This window comes from Callithrix jacchus, chromosome 15, assembly GCF_049354715.1.
Source record: "Callithrix jacchus isolate 240 chromosome 15, calJac240_pri, whole genome shotgun sequence".
NCBI lineage: Eukaryota > Metazoa > Chordata > Mammalia > Primates > Cebidae > Callithrix > Callithrix jacchus.
The window spans coordinates 33,894,641-33,908,528 of NC_133516.1; the positions used below are offsets into that span (position 1 = coordinate 33,894,641).

The 13,888-nt window shown below is 41.1% G+C and overlaps 1 protein-coding gene across 37 annotated transcripts in view; it reads left to right on the forward strand.

Annotated features, from left to right (window-relative positions):
• Positions 1-13,888, forward strand: part of DOCK3 (dedicator of cytokinesis 3) — a 718,052-nt gene that overhangs the window by 651,390 nt on the left and 52,774 nt on the right. For all 37 annotated transcript variants that reach the window (XM_035275648.3, XM_035275652.3, XM_035275649.3 and 34 more), the window contains 5 exons: positions 3,885-3,979; positions 6,034-6,109; positions 6,507-6,607; positions 6,876-6,934; positions 8,993-9,141. In XM_035275648.3, coding sequence (XP_035131539.2) covers positions 3,885-3,979; positions 6,034-6,109; positions 6,507-6,607; positions 6,876-6,934; positions 8,993-9,141 — 480 coding nt within the window. The remainder of the gene's footprint in view (positions 1-3,884; positions 3,980-6,033; positions 6,110-6,506; positions 6,608-6,875; positions 6,935-8,992; positions 9,142-13,888) is intronic.

Below are 13,888 nucleotides of genomic sequence, written 5' to 3' on the forward strand. Positions count from 1 at the left end.
TTTACAATAGCAAAGATTTGGAACCAACCCAAATGCCCATCAATGATAGACTGGACAGGGAAAATGTGGCACATATACACCATGGAATATTATGCAGCAATCAAAAACAATGTGTTCATGTCCTTTGTAGGGACATGGATGAACCTGGAGACCATCATTCTCAGCAAACTGACACAAGAACAGAAAATGAAATACTGCATGTTCTCACTCATAGGCGGGTGTTGAACAATGAGAACACATGGACACAGGGAGGGGAGCACTACACACTTGGGTCTGTTGGGGGGAATAGGGGAGGGACAGTGGAGGGTGGGGTAGTTGGGGAAAGATAGCATGGGGAGAAATGCCAGATATAGGTGAAGGGGAGGAAGGCAGCAAATCACACTGCAACTTGTGTACCTATGCAACTATCTTGCATGTTCTTCACATGTACCCCAAAACCTAAAATGCAATAAAAAAGACTACAAAAAAATTACATCTTCCTGACAGATTGACCCCTTTATCAGTATAAAAAGCCCTTTTGTATCTGTAACAAAAATTTTTGTCTTAATGTCTATGTTGTCTGATGTTAGTATAGCCATACCAGTTCTTGTTTGGGTACTATTTTCATGGTATATATTTTTCCATTCTTTTACTTTCAACGTATGTGTGCCTTTGAATCTAAAGTGTGTACCTTGTAGACATAGTTGGATCACATTTAAAATTAATTTTTCCCAAACCTTTTAGTTGGAGTGTTTAGTTCATTTATGTGTACTGTAATTGCCGATAAAGGTTATTGGTAGGTTTTGCACCTGCCGTTTTGCTGTGTGCTTTATATAGATAGGTCTTATGTCACCTTTGTTCCTCTTTTCCTTCATTACTGCCTTCTTTTGTGTTAAATGTATTTAGTACGCCATTTTAATTCCCTCATTTTTTGTGTGTGTTTGTTATAGGGCAGGTCTACAAGTAGAAAATTCTCTCAGTTTTTACCCTAGAATGTCTTGATTTTTTTTTTTTTTTTTTTTTTGGACACAGGGTCTTGCTCTGTCACACAGGCTAGGGTGCTGTGGCATAATCATAACTCACTGCCACTTTAGTCTTCCCAGGGTCAAGTGATTCTCCCACCTCAGCCTCCCAAGTAACTGGGACACATGTGCACACCACCAGACCAGCTAGTTTGTTTGTTTGTTTGTTTGTTTGTTTGTTTTTAATTTATTTGTTGTAAAGATGGGGTCTTGCTGTGTTGCTCAGGCCAGTGTCAAGCTCCTGGGCTCAAGCTGACCTCCTGCCTCAGCCTCTCACAGTGCTACTATTAGAGGCATTAGCCACTGTGCTTCGCAGTTTCTTTCATTTTGAATGGTAGGTTTGCTGGATTCTTTGTTGATGGGCTTTCATTTCAGACTTTGCATATTTTTTCTATCTGCCTTCTGGCCTCCACTATATCTGATGGTGACACCTGTTAATATTATTGAGGGTTATTTGTTGTTTTTATATTGTTGCTTTCAAGATTCTCTTTATTTTTTGGCTTTTGACAGTTTGATTCTAATGTGGCTGTATGTGAATCTCTTTGATTTTATCCCATTTAGAGTTTTTTGAGCTTCTTGGCTGTGTAGATTTTTTCATCAAATGTGGAACGTTTTTGGCCATTATTTCTTCCCATTTCTCTTTCTCTTTTCCTTCTGGCACTACCACTGTGCGTATGTTTATACCCTTAATGATGTCCCACGGGTATCTGAGGCTCTGTTCATTTGTCTTTATTCTTTTTTCTTTTTGTTCTTCCTACTTGAGATAATCTCAGTTTACTTGGCTTTAAATATTCTAATTCTTCTGCTAGCTCAGATCTGCTGCTAAGTCCCTTTAGTGAATTTTTCATTTCAGTTATTGTATTTTTCAACTCTAGGATTTATATTTGGTGTACTTTAAGTAATTTCTACCTTTTTTGTTGATGTCCTCTATTTGGTTAGTCATTGTTCTTATACTTTCTTTTAGTTCTTTAAGTGTGATTTCCTTCAGTTCTTTGTTTAAAGTTTTTCCCAAGCAAGTCCAATGTTTGAGCTACCTCAGGAAAAGTTTTTATTTACTTCCTTTTGCCTGTCTATGGGCCGTACTTTGCTATTTTTTTTATATCTTATAATCTTTTGTTGAAAACTGGACATTTTAAATAACTTGGCAACCCTGGACATCAGATCCCTTCCTCACATCCCCAGGGCTTGTTATTGTTGCTTTTTGTGCTTCATGTTGTTGATGATGCTTTTTTTTTTTTTAGTGTCATTACTGGACTCTCTGTTTTTTGGATTGTTTATTTTTAGACAGGGTCTTGCTGTATTCCTCAGGCTGGAGTTCAGTGATGTCACCCTAGCTCACTACAACCTTGCCTGGGCTCAAGAGATCCTCCCATCTCAACCTCCTGAATAGCCTGGACTACAGGCATGTGCCACCACATGCAGATAACTTTTTAATTTTTTGTAAAAATGGGGATCGTACTGCATTTCCCAGACTGGTGTCAAACTCCTGGCCTCAAGTGTTCCTCTTGCCTCAGCCTCCCAAAGCAGTGGGATTACAGGTGTGAGCTACCATGCCTGACCCTATTCTTTAATATCTGTATTTTTTTATTATATGCAGTCACTAAAGTCTCCATTCAGTTAGATTAGTGGTCAGCTAATAACTAAACAGAAATTTTCTTAAATGCCTTAAATCAATAACTCTCCACATTTTGTTAAGTTGTTTTTTTTTTTTTTATATGTATGTGTTGGGGCTCACTGTCATTGCTCCAGCACTTTTCAGTTCGGCTTTAGCCTTCACTTCCTGCTTTCCTAGAGCCTCAAGGTCAGTCACAGGTGAGAGATTAAGCCTTCTCAGGCCTTCCCTAGGAATGTATACAACCCTGCACACATGTGGGACCTTCTAGATTCCCAGGAATATGTCAGAGCTTTTCAGGGCCCCCTATGGATATTTTCATTCCTCTGATTTTCTTGTTAATTTTTTTTAGCCATTCTCTTGTTTGCCTTAAATGACATGGCTGCTTCATGCAGCTGGGATGTTAAATTATATGGTTGGTTTTTTGTTTGTTTGTTTGTTTCAACAAATGCCTTGGGTATAGAGCTTTCCTCATTGAGTGAGCTCTGAGTCAGGTTAAATTAAGACAAGCCCTATGAATGCAGCTTTTCTAGGAAGCTGCCAAACAGGTCAAATAATAACAATTCTAGGGGTTGGGGGTTTTTTTTAAGGAGTTCAAAACCATTCTGTCCCTTCTAGTGGGGGGACTGGTTTTCATGACTTTCATGATTCTACAGCAGCTTGTTTTTAAGGCTACTGTCTAGATTAGAGGGGGTGGGAATAGTGCAAGTTAAAATGCAACAAAACTCATTGTTCTTATTCATCCATTTTTCTTGAGTAAACACTTCTTGGATTGTTGCAAGCCTTTCGTTAACCAGTATTAGGCACCCCACTGCTTCCAGGGACAAGCAGATTTTCAGAGGTCTTTTCTTTGCCAGGCCTAAAGTGCTTCTCATCATTGTGTTCTTAATAACCAAAAAAGCATGTTCTTACAATCAAACCGCCCAGGGGCCATGCCCCAGAAAATGAAGCCCATGGACTCAGTCAGATACCAGTTTGGCCAGACCTTAGTCTGTCCCATGCTTTGGGCTTTGTGGGTATAGAGCTACTTTGGGCACTGTGGGTATAGAGCTGCCTCTGTTCTGCTCAGTTTAGGTCTGCTTCCATCTGGCCTGTGAGAGTACCGAGAACTCACTCTTATGTAGCCATCTAAGAGAGAAACAACTCACAGAGAGAACGAGATTTAACTCACTGGTCGCACCTATTCTCATGATCAAGTGGCCAGGAGAGGCCTATTGAGGAGATGCATATTGTGATGGTGGTATCTCACGTCAGCTTTTTTCTGCTGTCAGGAATTTCTGCTGAAGATTTTTTGTGTGTTCCGGAACCTGATGAAGATGAGTGTCTTCCCTCGGGACTGGATGGTAATGAGACTGCTCACAAGCAAGTGAGTATGGAAGGGCTCTGCATCAGCATCACTGAGCTGGTCTCAGAATAAGAAGAGTATGTGTGTTTCAGACAGGGAGCACATAGGCAAAACAAATGAAGTCCAGGGCCATGGGAACAGAGAGGAGAGGGCAAATGGGAAAAACATTTTTGTGCTTGGTAGATGATGGCACAGTAAGGATAGAGAAGGAAATTTTTAGGATGTGAAATACAATATTCAGAGAAGGATTTTTCCTTAAGGATGGTCTGCTCAGTGGCCCACTGGCCTCTGCTGCTCTGTAGGTTTAGGAATTGTCCCAAGCCTTCCTCTCAACTTGAATTATGTTGTCTACCAGGTAGTGCTTACCTCCCACAGACAGTGCCAGTTACCCACCCGAGACCTGGTTTTAAGGCTCTGACCAATTCTGATTACTGACAGAATTTACTCTAAAGATAACCCTAACCTGACTGCATCATTCCTATTTCTAGCCTATGCTTCCTCCTGGCAAATCAGACAAATGATACATGGGTAAGGGGCTGGCTCGTCTAGTCTCCCTCTACTCAGGAGAAGGCTGCTTGGCCTCCACACTCTAACCCATTGCCTCCTCCCACTGATCTGCCATTTATATTGACAGAGAAAATGTAGTGAAAATTTTGTTAGATATATTAGCAAGATAATAGCATGGTCTTTCCACTTTATGCTTTTTATAGAGCACTGTAACTTTCCCCAAAATACACATGTTTTATAAAGAACAGAAGAATGTTTATGAACAAAGTTGCACAGATACTTCCTCAAATAGTGACTTTTCCATTTGAATCCTTCTTGTTTCTATCTCTTAGCTCCATTCAGAGCACTTCAAGCTCCCCAGCCTGTCCTGCAGGAGCCGGCTTTTCTTTCTTTCTTTTTTTGCTATTAATCATAATACCACATTATTTTTGATTATGTACAAAGATCTAATATGTGACCCAGGGACCGTTTCACCCACTGCTCTGTTTGGCCACCAGTCTTTTGTGTCTCTCTTCAGCAATGGTGAGGTGGATACCCTTTCCTCAGGGAAGAGAAATTCGTGGTTTATTGCCCTTGCCAATAACAAAAATGTTGGAAAGTTGAGTGGCAAAGCTGTCGCCATATTTCACATGAACCACATCAAAAGACCCAGGTTGCCTCTCTCTGTTGGTAATCACACCAATTATTCCCACGTTAGCACCTCCAGTCACCATACACAGGTTAACAGTGTCAAATCTGATGAATCAGTAATCTTGCCAGTCTCCAAATCATGAGCAGACTTTTCTTTCAGAGCTATTACCCTAGATTTTTCACCCCCTCTACTGGTAGACTAGTCTTTCTAATGTACTGTTTTTGTCACATTCATCTGCATCTAAACACAGGCGGCCACTGTTAGCCATAAGTCTCTTGCCAGGTAGCCAAGGCCCTGTGTAATCAAACGGACTATCCCACTAGACTTCCTCTCCACTTTATTCTCTTCTTCCAGCAGGACAGCCTCCTATTGTCCCTTCTATGTGCCCGGGCCAAGACTGAGAGTGATTACTATAGCTAGACCAAACGAGCTGAATTCAAATGACACAAAGATGAAAATAATAGTGTATGACAAAAGCAAAGAGTTACTAACTATATAAACTCCTATTATCAAATGTAATAAAATTATGTTCTAAGTCCTACAAAGTTATCATAATATTTGTTGATAACCCAGAGGTACCCAAAATACTAGAACTATTCTGAACTGGGAGAACCATTGAACTCCTACCACCTTTTGTAGGCAGGGAAAATAAAACCCAGAGAGAAGTATGAAGGCCAGGTAATGGCAGAACTAGGTCTAGAACCCACTGATGTCCTATGCTGTCCTGCCAACTATGGGGTACTTTTCCAAGACTGGTTTTCTATGGAGTTTTTTTTCTAAAGAGTTTGTCCCATTTTCTCTTTCCTTTATAGTCACATTTTAAATGGGAACACGTTGTACTCAAGAATTTTGCACACAGGATATAAACAACTGATGCTAAGCCATCATATGCGATTGTTAGTCTTAATTCTGCCAATGCCTTGTTTCCTTACTGCAGTATTATAGTCACTACCGTCCAGTACCTGTCCTCTGCACTGCACAAGAATTTCACAGAGACTGACTTTGACTTTAAGGTAGGCACTCCTGAAATCCATCACTATTATTGCAATAACCTTAGAAAACGAAAACCAAGCTCACTTGTTTTTGCTTTATTAGTATATTCATAATATCAAACAGCTTCCAAGCCTGATGATGATTAGAATATGGCTTGGGATACCCCTGTTGAAAGTGTTGGTAGCCAAACTTCCATGAGTATGCTTTCTAGTCCAGAATCAACATGATTGGCTTCAGAAGGAGTCAAGAGGGAAAAAAGGAAAAACAAATTCCTGTTTGCAAAGATATTTAAAAGGGGAAAAAATGAGGATCTTAAGATCATAAAATGGGTTCTGTGCTACATGCATGTATTTAGTACCTCTCCTGACAAGATTAAGTTCTTAGACTGTCACGTTTTGTCTTTCTCTGTCTCTCTAGGTGTGGAATTCTTATTTTAGCCTGGCAGTTCTATTCATAAATCAGCCAAGCCTTCAGCTAGAAATTATCACCTCAGCCAAAAGGAAGAAGATTCTAGATAAGTAAGATAAATGTCTTCTGTTCATCTCCCTACCACTTGGCCAAATAGGGCTATGTTTCCATGAGCAGCTCCTTTAGAAGTCCACGAGGTTCTCAGCTGGGTGGTTTCCCAGGGGGCCAAGTGTGGGAGTTCAGTTGAGAGCCTAACGGCTTAGCACGTTGGGAAGCATTAGAAACAAACAGTGCTGAAGTACTGGCCTCATGAGTTTGCAGCCCTTTGTTCCTGAACCTTCTCCCACTAACGGTTGGCTCCTGTGTTGCTATTCTTAGGTATGGGGACATGCGTGTAATGATGGCCTATGAACTGTTCAGCATGTGGCAGAATTTGGGTAGGTTTTTTTCTCCCTGTTCTTCCCTTCTACATATTGCATAGCCAAATAGAAAGTAACAAGACTAATAATGTCTCCCAGGCTTTATGAATGTTAATTCAGACCCAAGAGAGCCTTACATATCTTTCACATAACACCTCAGATGGATGGTGTAGCACATGTGCATAAAGCCCTTGGCAAGGAGAGTTTGGCTAAGAAATAAGACCTCAGTAATACATATGCACAATCCCTTTTTTTAGGAACTAAAATCAAAAGGAAGAAAGGAGGAGGGCTCTAGTATTTTTTTCCAGTTTGAGAACCCATGCCTGTAAGATCCTCCATGCTCTTCACTTCCCTGTCTGGATGTTGCAGGCTCAAAAGCTTAGATCTGAGATGCCCAGTACATGAGCAAAGGTGGCTATTAATTTTAATAAAGACTGAAACATTTCTTAGATCTCTGGTATTCATGCATCCAGATCAGATACTTGCCACCAACTGCATGGAATAACATACGAGAAGAGAACTGCAACCTCTGAGTGAGATCGGTTTTGGCTTCCCTTCCTTGCACAGCTTCTGCCTCGAATGCTTTGAAAATAGCCACTACTTTCAATCTAAATTTGTCCGATCAGTGTTTTGGTAGAATTTCTGGGTTGTCCTGGTGACTGAGTGGGCCATCCCGTGATATTGTAGAGTTCTGAGTGACCTGTCAGGATGCTAGAGAAGCGACTATTGTTATAGTGGCTCTGAAGCTGTAGGAATTATGGTCATAAAATCTTCAGTCCTCTGTTAACTACCTCCACCACTAACCTACAGGCAGCAAGCAAGATGTGAGGTATTTCTGCCAGCAGGAGGGCCTTCTATTCATGAGTAGGCATGCATTTCCCCAAGCAGACTTTCCAGCACTCTGGTTCCCTATATCCAGCAGAGTTTGGATATGGATTTTAACCCTGAAGTTCATTCTGAAATTCCTAGGAAGGCAAGAGACTGGCAGCTGCACCAAGTACCAAAACTGGAATATGAAGAACCAGCCTCAGGGCTAACATTTGCTTCTTAGACAGGTTTTCAAAATGGAAAATATTTTAAATGCCTGATAAAGCCTTTTCTGCCTCATTGCTTTTGGTGGAAATGACATTCTCTGGTCCCCAAGAAATGGGTTTACTTGGCTGTAGCAATTGTTGCAAAGACCCACAGTTTATCTCCTCCTTAGTCTCTGACGGACTGGGAGCAGAACTCTGAAAGATGGTTCATTCTGTTTCACCATTGCAAGGAAAAAGAAATATCCTAGTCCATCATCCACAGGGCTGGCTCTGGCTTCTCATTGGCAGGCCAATGAGAGGAAAACCCACATCACTCTCTTGGAATGGATATGCCTCATTAAGGAAGTTGAGTGTTGAGCTGAGCCATATAGGTGTAGTGGTACTATCAGAAATGCAATATGAACACAAAAGGAGTTCAAGGTGGGTAAAGACAGAATCTCTAAGCTAGCCTGTTAGGGTAGGGCTGTGCAGGAGGCTCCTGCTAGCTCAGGAGGAGGACTTATTTGGCATACATGAACATAGGCAGTGAAAAGGCCCATGGACTTTGGATCTCTGCTGGCTAGACCAGGGACTGCATATCCTTATCACTTAAATGTCTCTGGGCTACAGCTAGAAACTCCAAGGAGAGTGCATTGTATTTAAGCAGAAACGTATAGGATTTTCTTGTTAAATAAACACTGTGAATAGACCACAGTGTTACTCAGAAACTCATAAGTTACTTAGAAACCCATTCTGTTTAGAGTAGCAAACTCTGTTCCTTCATCTCTGGGAGATTTTCAGGTAGTTCGGGACCTTTCAGGAAATTCTTTGGAAAAGCAGTTTTGTGATTATCGTGCATTTGCTTTAACTGGGCTAGGCCAGTTTTATCTATGAACTCTAAAAAGTTGAGAGGGAGTGTCTCAGAAAACCATAGGGGAAAGGTTGCTTTGCTCTTGGAAGCTTGCAGTATAGATTATAGCGTGTGCTGTGGCCCCACTTGGGAATCTTCTATGGAAAGAGCAAAGAAGGCATAAACTAATATCTGTTGGGTTTTGTTGTTCAGGTGAACATAAGATCCACTTTATTCCGGGAATGATCGGTCCTTTTCTGGGTGTGACACTTGTCCCACAGCCAGAAGTGCGGAATATCATGATTCCCATCTTTCATGATATGATGGACTGGGAGCAGAGAAAAAATGGCAACTTCAAACAGGTAAGACACTTGGCAGTGTTTGGGGTATTCTCTGGAATTGATCCCTTCTGCTTAGGCAGGTGGCCTAGATGACCAAACCATGATTCTAGTGGGGATTCAGCTTGTCTAAGTTGAATCCTGTTCAGGGGTTTTCCCTTACTTGCAAGCCGAAATTGATTTGTGGATTTTCTTCATGAAGTTAGAGGTCAGAAAATAATGAGGCCAGGAAAGGAATGAACATCATTGTAACTTTCTGATCAAGAAGAGAATGAGTGAGACTGTTGCCTCCCAGTTTCATTCAGGAAAGGGCCCTGAGAGTGTTGGTATCCTTCCTTTACAGAGAATTTTCACTGTACAGTCCAGGAATTTCTAGGGCTGCAACCCAAACCAGATGACTTCTCATGGCTCAGGGTCACCCAGCATTTTACAGACTACTGCACAGAGGGATTGGTCCAGGAGATACAAGCCCCTTGGCTTCGGAGTGACTTCAGGCTGTCCTCCCATGCAGTACTTCTGCCACCACTAAGGTGTCAGAGATGGCCTCTGCCTTTGTATCTGTAGTTCCAGGGAATAGTACTAGGGCCAATGGGGCTAATGGTGAATAAGCCGATTTTAGCTAATAAAAGAAATAACTTGCTAACAGCAAAAACTGCCCACTGTAAGCAGGCCTGCCTTGGGAGATAGAGATTTTCTGTCTTTGCTGATGATCTTCAAGCAGAAGCTCCCAGGAAACCTCTAGGGGAATTTTCTGCATTGGCTTGGGAATTGTACCAGTTCCCCACTAAGCTCCTTCCAAGCCTGTGATTCTGGGATGAACCAGTGGTCTTAGAATAGGTAACAGTAACAGTGAGAAGCAGACCAGGCAAACAGCAATTTTTAAATAGGTATTTATTTTTAAATTTACATAGAGTAAAATTTATTCTTTTTGAGTTACAGTTCTATGTGTTTGGCAAATGCATAGTCGTGTAACCACCCCCACAATCAAGAGTTTTTGAACACTTAAAAATTTGATCTTGCTGTCTATTTGTAGTCAAACCCTTTCCCTATACTTAACGAATGCAACCATAGGTCTGTTCTTCATCACTATAGTTGTGCCTTTTCTAGAATGTCATATAAATGGAATCAAGCAAAGTACAGCCTTTTGAGACTGGCCCCTTGCACTTAGCATAATGTTTTGAGAAATTCATCCACGTTACTGCATGTATCAGTAGTTTTTCTATGCTGAGTAGTATCTAGTTCATTCGTTCACCATTTGAAAGACATAAATAAAGCTACTAGAAACATTTTCTTTGCAGAAATGTATGCGTATAAGCTTTCATTTTTATGCATATAAACTTTCATTTTTCTTGAGTGAATACCCAGGAATAGGATTGTTGGTCTTGTGACAAGTATGTGGTTAGCTTTATAAGAAGTTCTCAAACTCTTTTCTAAAATAGCTATGCCATTTTGAAGTCCCAGCAGCAGTATGTAATCAGTTGTTCCACATAGTAACCAGCACTTTGTATTATCTGTTTGTTTGCTTGTTTGTTTTAGCTATTCTAATTGAAGTGTAGTTGTATATCATTGTGGTTTTCATTTCCATTTCCCTAGTGACTAATGATTTTGAGCATCTTTTCATGTGCTTATTTACCATCCTTATATTTCTTTGGTGAATGGGTTCAAAGATTTTGTTCATTTTCATTTGAGTTGTTGCTTTCCTTATCATTGAGTTTTAGGGTTCTTTATATATTCTGTATGTAAGTCTTTTATTGAGTATATGATTTACAGATATTTTCTGTATATCTTTAGCTTATCTTTTCATTTACTGAACAATGCATTTCTTAGAATGGAAGTTTTTCATTTTTGTGAAGTCCAATTTGTTTTTCTTTTATAGATCATTTAAAATGTTTTTCTTTTATAGATCATGCTTTTGGGGTCATACTCCAAGAACTGTTTCTTAACATAGGACCACAGAAATTTGTCTCCTATGTTTTCTTCTAGTCATTTTATAATTTTATATTTTAAATTTACATCTATGATCTGTTCTGAGTTGATTTTTGTACAAGTTATGAAGGATAGTTCAGGTTCTTTTTTTATTTTGCAACAAGATATCCAATTATTCCAGCACCTTTTGTTGAAAAGAGTATACTTTCTTCAATTGTCTTTCTGCCTTGGTCAAAAATCAGGTAACAGAAGAAAAACAAGTAGGTTTGGACAATGAGACGCTTAAGAAAAAGAAAAGAAAAAAATCAACTGACCATCAAAGGATACAAAGTTTCAAAGTTAGGAGGAATAAGCTTTAGTGGGCTGCTGCACCACATAGTGACTATAGTTAATAATAATGTATTGTGCAAAAATTAGCCAGTCATGGCGGCATTTGTGCCTGTAATCCCAGCTACTCAAGAAGCTGAAGCAGGAGAATCACTTGAACCTGGGAGGCGGAGGTTGTAGTGAGCCACAGCACTCCAGCCTGGGCAACAGAGCAAGACTTCTCTCAAAATAATAATAATAATGTATTGTGTATTTCAAAATTGCTAAAAGAGTAGACATGGAGTTTTCTCACTGCAAAATAAAAGTAGGTGAGGCGACAGATATGTTAGCTTGATTTAATCATTTTACAATGTATACTTCATAAATACATATAACTATTGTCACTTACAACTACTTAAGAAATCAATTTCATCTCATTAGGACTGGTTGGACAGTGGGTACAGCCCAAGGAAGGTGAGCTGAAGCAGGGTGGGGTGTCACCTCAGCCTGGAAGCACAAGAGGCCAGGGAACTCCCTCTCCTTGCCAAGGGAAGCCATTAGGGACTGGCCCCTGCATTTTGGCCAAGACACTGTGCTTTTCCTATAGTCTTCACAATCCACAGACCAGAGATTCCCAACACCAGGACCCTGGGTTTTCAGCACAAAACTGGATAGCTGTTTGAGAAGACAAACTAGCCGCAGCAGTTTTTTTTTTTTTTTTTTCATACCCCAGTGGTGCCTGGAACACCAGCAAGACAGAACCATTCACTACCCTGGAAAGGGGTTTGAAGCCAGAAGCCAAGTGATCTGGCTTGGTAGGTCCCACCCCTACGAAGACCAGCAAGCTAAGATCCACTGGCTTGAAATTCTCACAGCCAGCACAGCAGTTTGTGCTCAACTTGGGACATTCAAGCTCGGTGGGGGGAGGGGCATCTGCCATTGCTGAGGCTCAAGTAGGCGGTTTTAACATCACGGTGTAAATGAAATCACCAAGAAGTTCAAACTGGGTGGAACCCATGGCAGCTCAGCAAGCCTCTGCAGGCAGACTGTGTCACTAGACTCCCTCCTCACTGGGCAGGACATCTCTGAAAAAAGGAAGCAGACCATCAGGGACTTAAAAATAAAACCCCACTTTCCTAGGACAGAGCACCTGGGAAAGGGGCTGTTGTGGATACAGCTTCAGCAGACTTAAACATTCCTGCCTGGTGGCTCTGAGGAAACCAGCAGATCTTCCAGCAAGCGTTCAAGCTCTGATAAGAGACAGACTGCCTCCTCAAGTGGCTCCCTGATCCCTATGTATCCTGACTGGGAGATACCTCCCAGTAAGGGCTGACAGACACCTCATGCAGGAAAGCTCTGGCTGGCATCTGGCAGGTACCCCTCTGGGATGAAGCTACCAGAGGATAGAACAGGCAGCAATCTCTGCTCACAGTGATGGTGAGCATCACAACTGCTCACCAACAAGGGAACAAACCTGGATGGAGAATGAGTTTGGCAAATTGACAGAAGCGGGCTTCAGAAGGTGGGTAATAACAAATTTCTCTGAGCTAAAGGAGCATGTTCTAACCTAATGCAACAAGCTAAGAACCTTGAAAAAATATTAGATGAAATGCTAACTAGAATACTCAATTTAGAGAAGAACATAAATGACCCGATGGAACTTAAAAACACAGCATAAGAACTTCATGAAGCATACACGTTTCAGTAGCCAAATCCATCAACCAGAAGAAAGGATATCAGAGACAGAAGATCAGCACAATATAAAGTGAGAAGACAGGCCAGGCTTGGTGGCTCACACCTGTAATCCCAGCACTTTGGGAGGTTGTGGCAGGTGGATCACAAGGTCAGGAGTTCAAGACCAGCCTGGCCAACATGGTGAAACCCTGTCTCTACTAAAAACACAAAAAATTAGCTGGATGTGGAGGCACACACCTGTAATCCAGCTACTCGGGAGGCTAAGCCAGGAGAATCACTTGAACCCAGGAGGTGGAGGTTGTGGTGAGTGAAGATCACGCTATTGCACTCCAGCCTGGGTGACAGAGCAAGACTCTGTCTCAAAAAAAGAAAAAAAGTAAGAAAGAAAAAGCGGGAAGACAAGATTAGAGAAAAAATGAGTGAAAAGAAATGAACAAAGCCCTCAAGAAATATGAGGTTATGTGAAAAGATCATATCTACATTTGATCAGTGTACCTGTCACTTTCAGGGAGAATGAAACCAAGTTGGAAAACACTCTTCAGGATATTATCCAGAAGAATTTCCCCAACCTATCAGTGTACCTGTCACTTTCACGGAGAATGAAACCAAGTTGGAAAACACTCTTCAGGATATTATCCAGAAGAATTTCCCCAACCTAGCAAGGCAGGCTAACATTCAAATTCAGGAAATACAGAGAACATCACAAAGATACTCCTTGAGAAGAGCAACCCCAAGACACATAATCATCAGATTCACTGCGGTTGAAATGAAAGAAAAAATGTTAAGGGCAGCCAAAGAGAAAGGACATGTTACCCACAAAGGAAAGCCCATTAGAATAACAGCA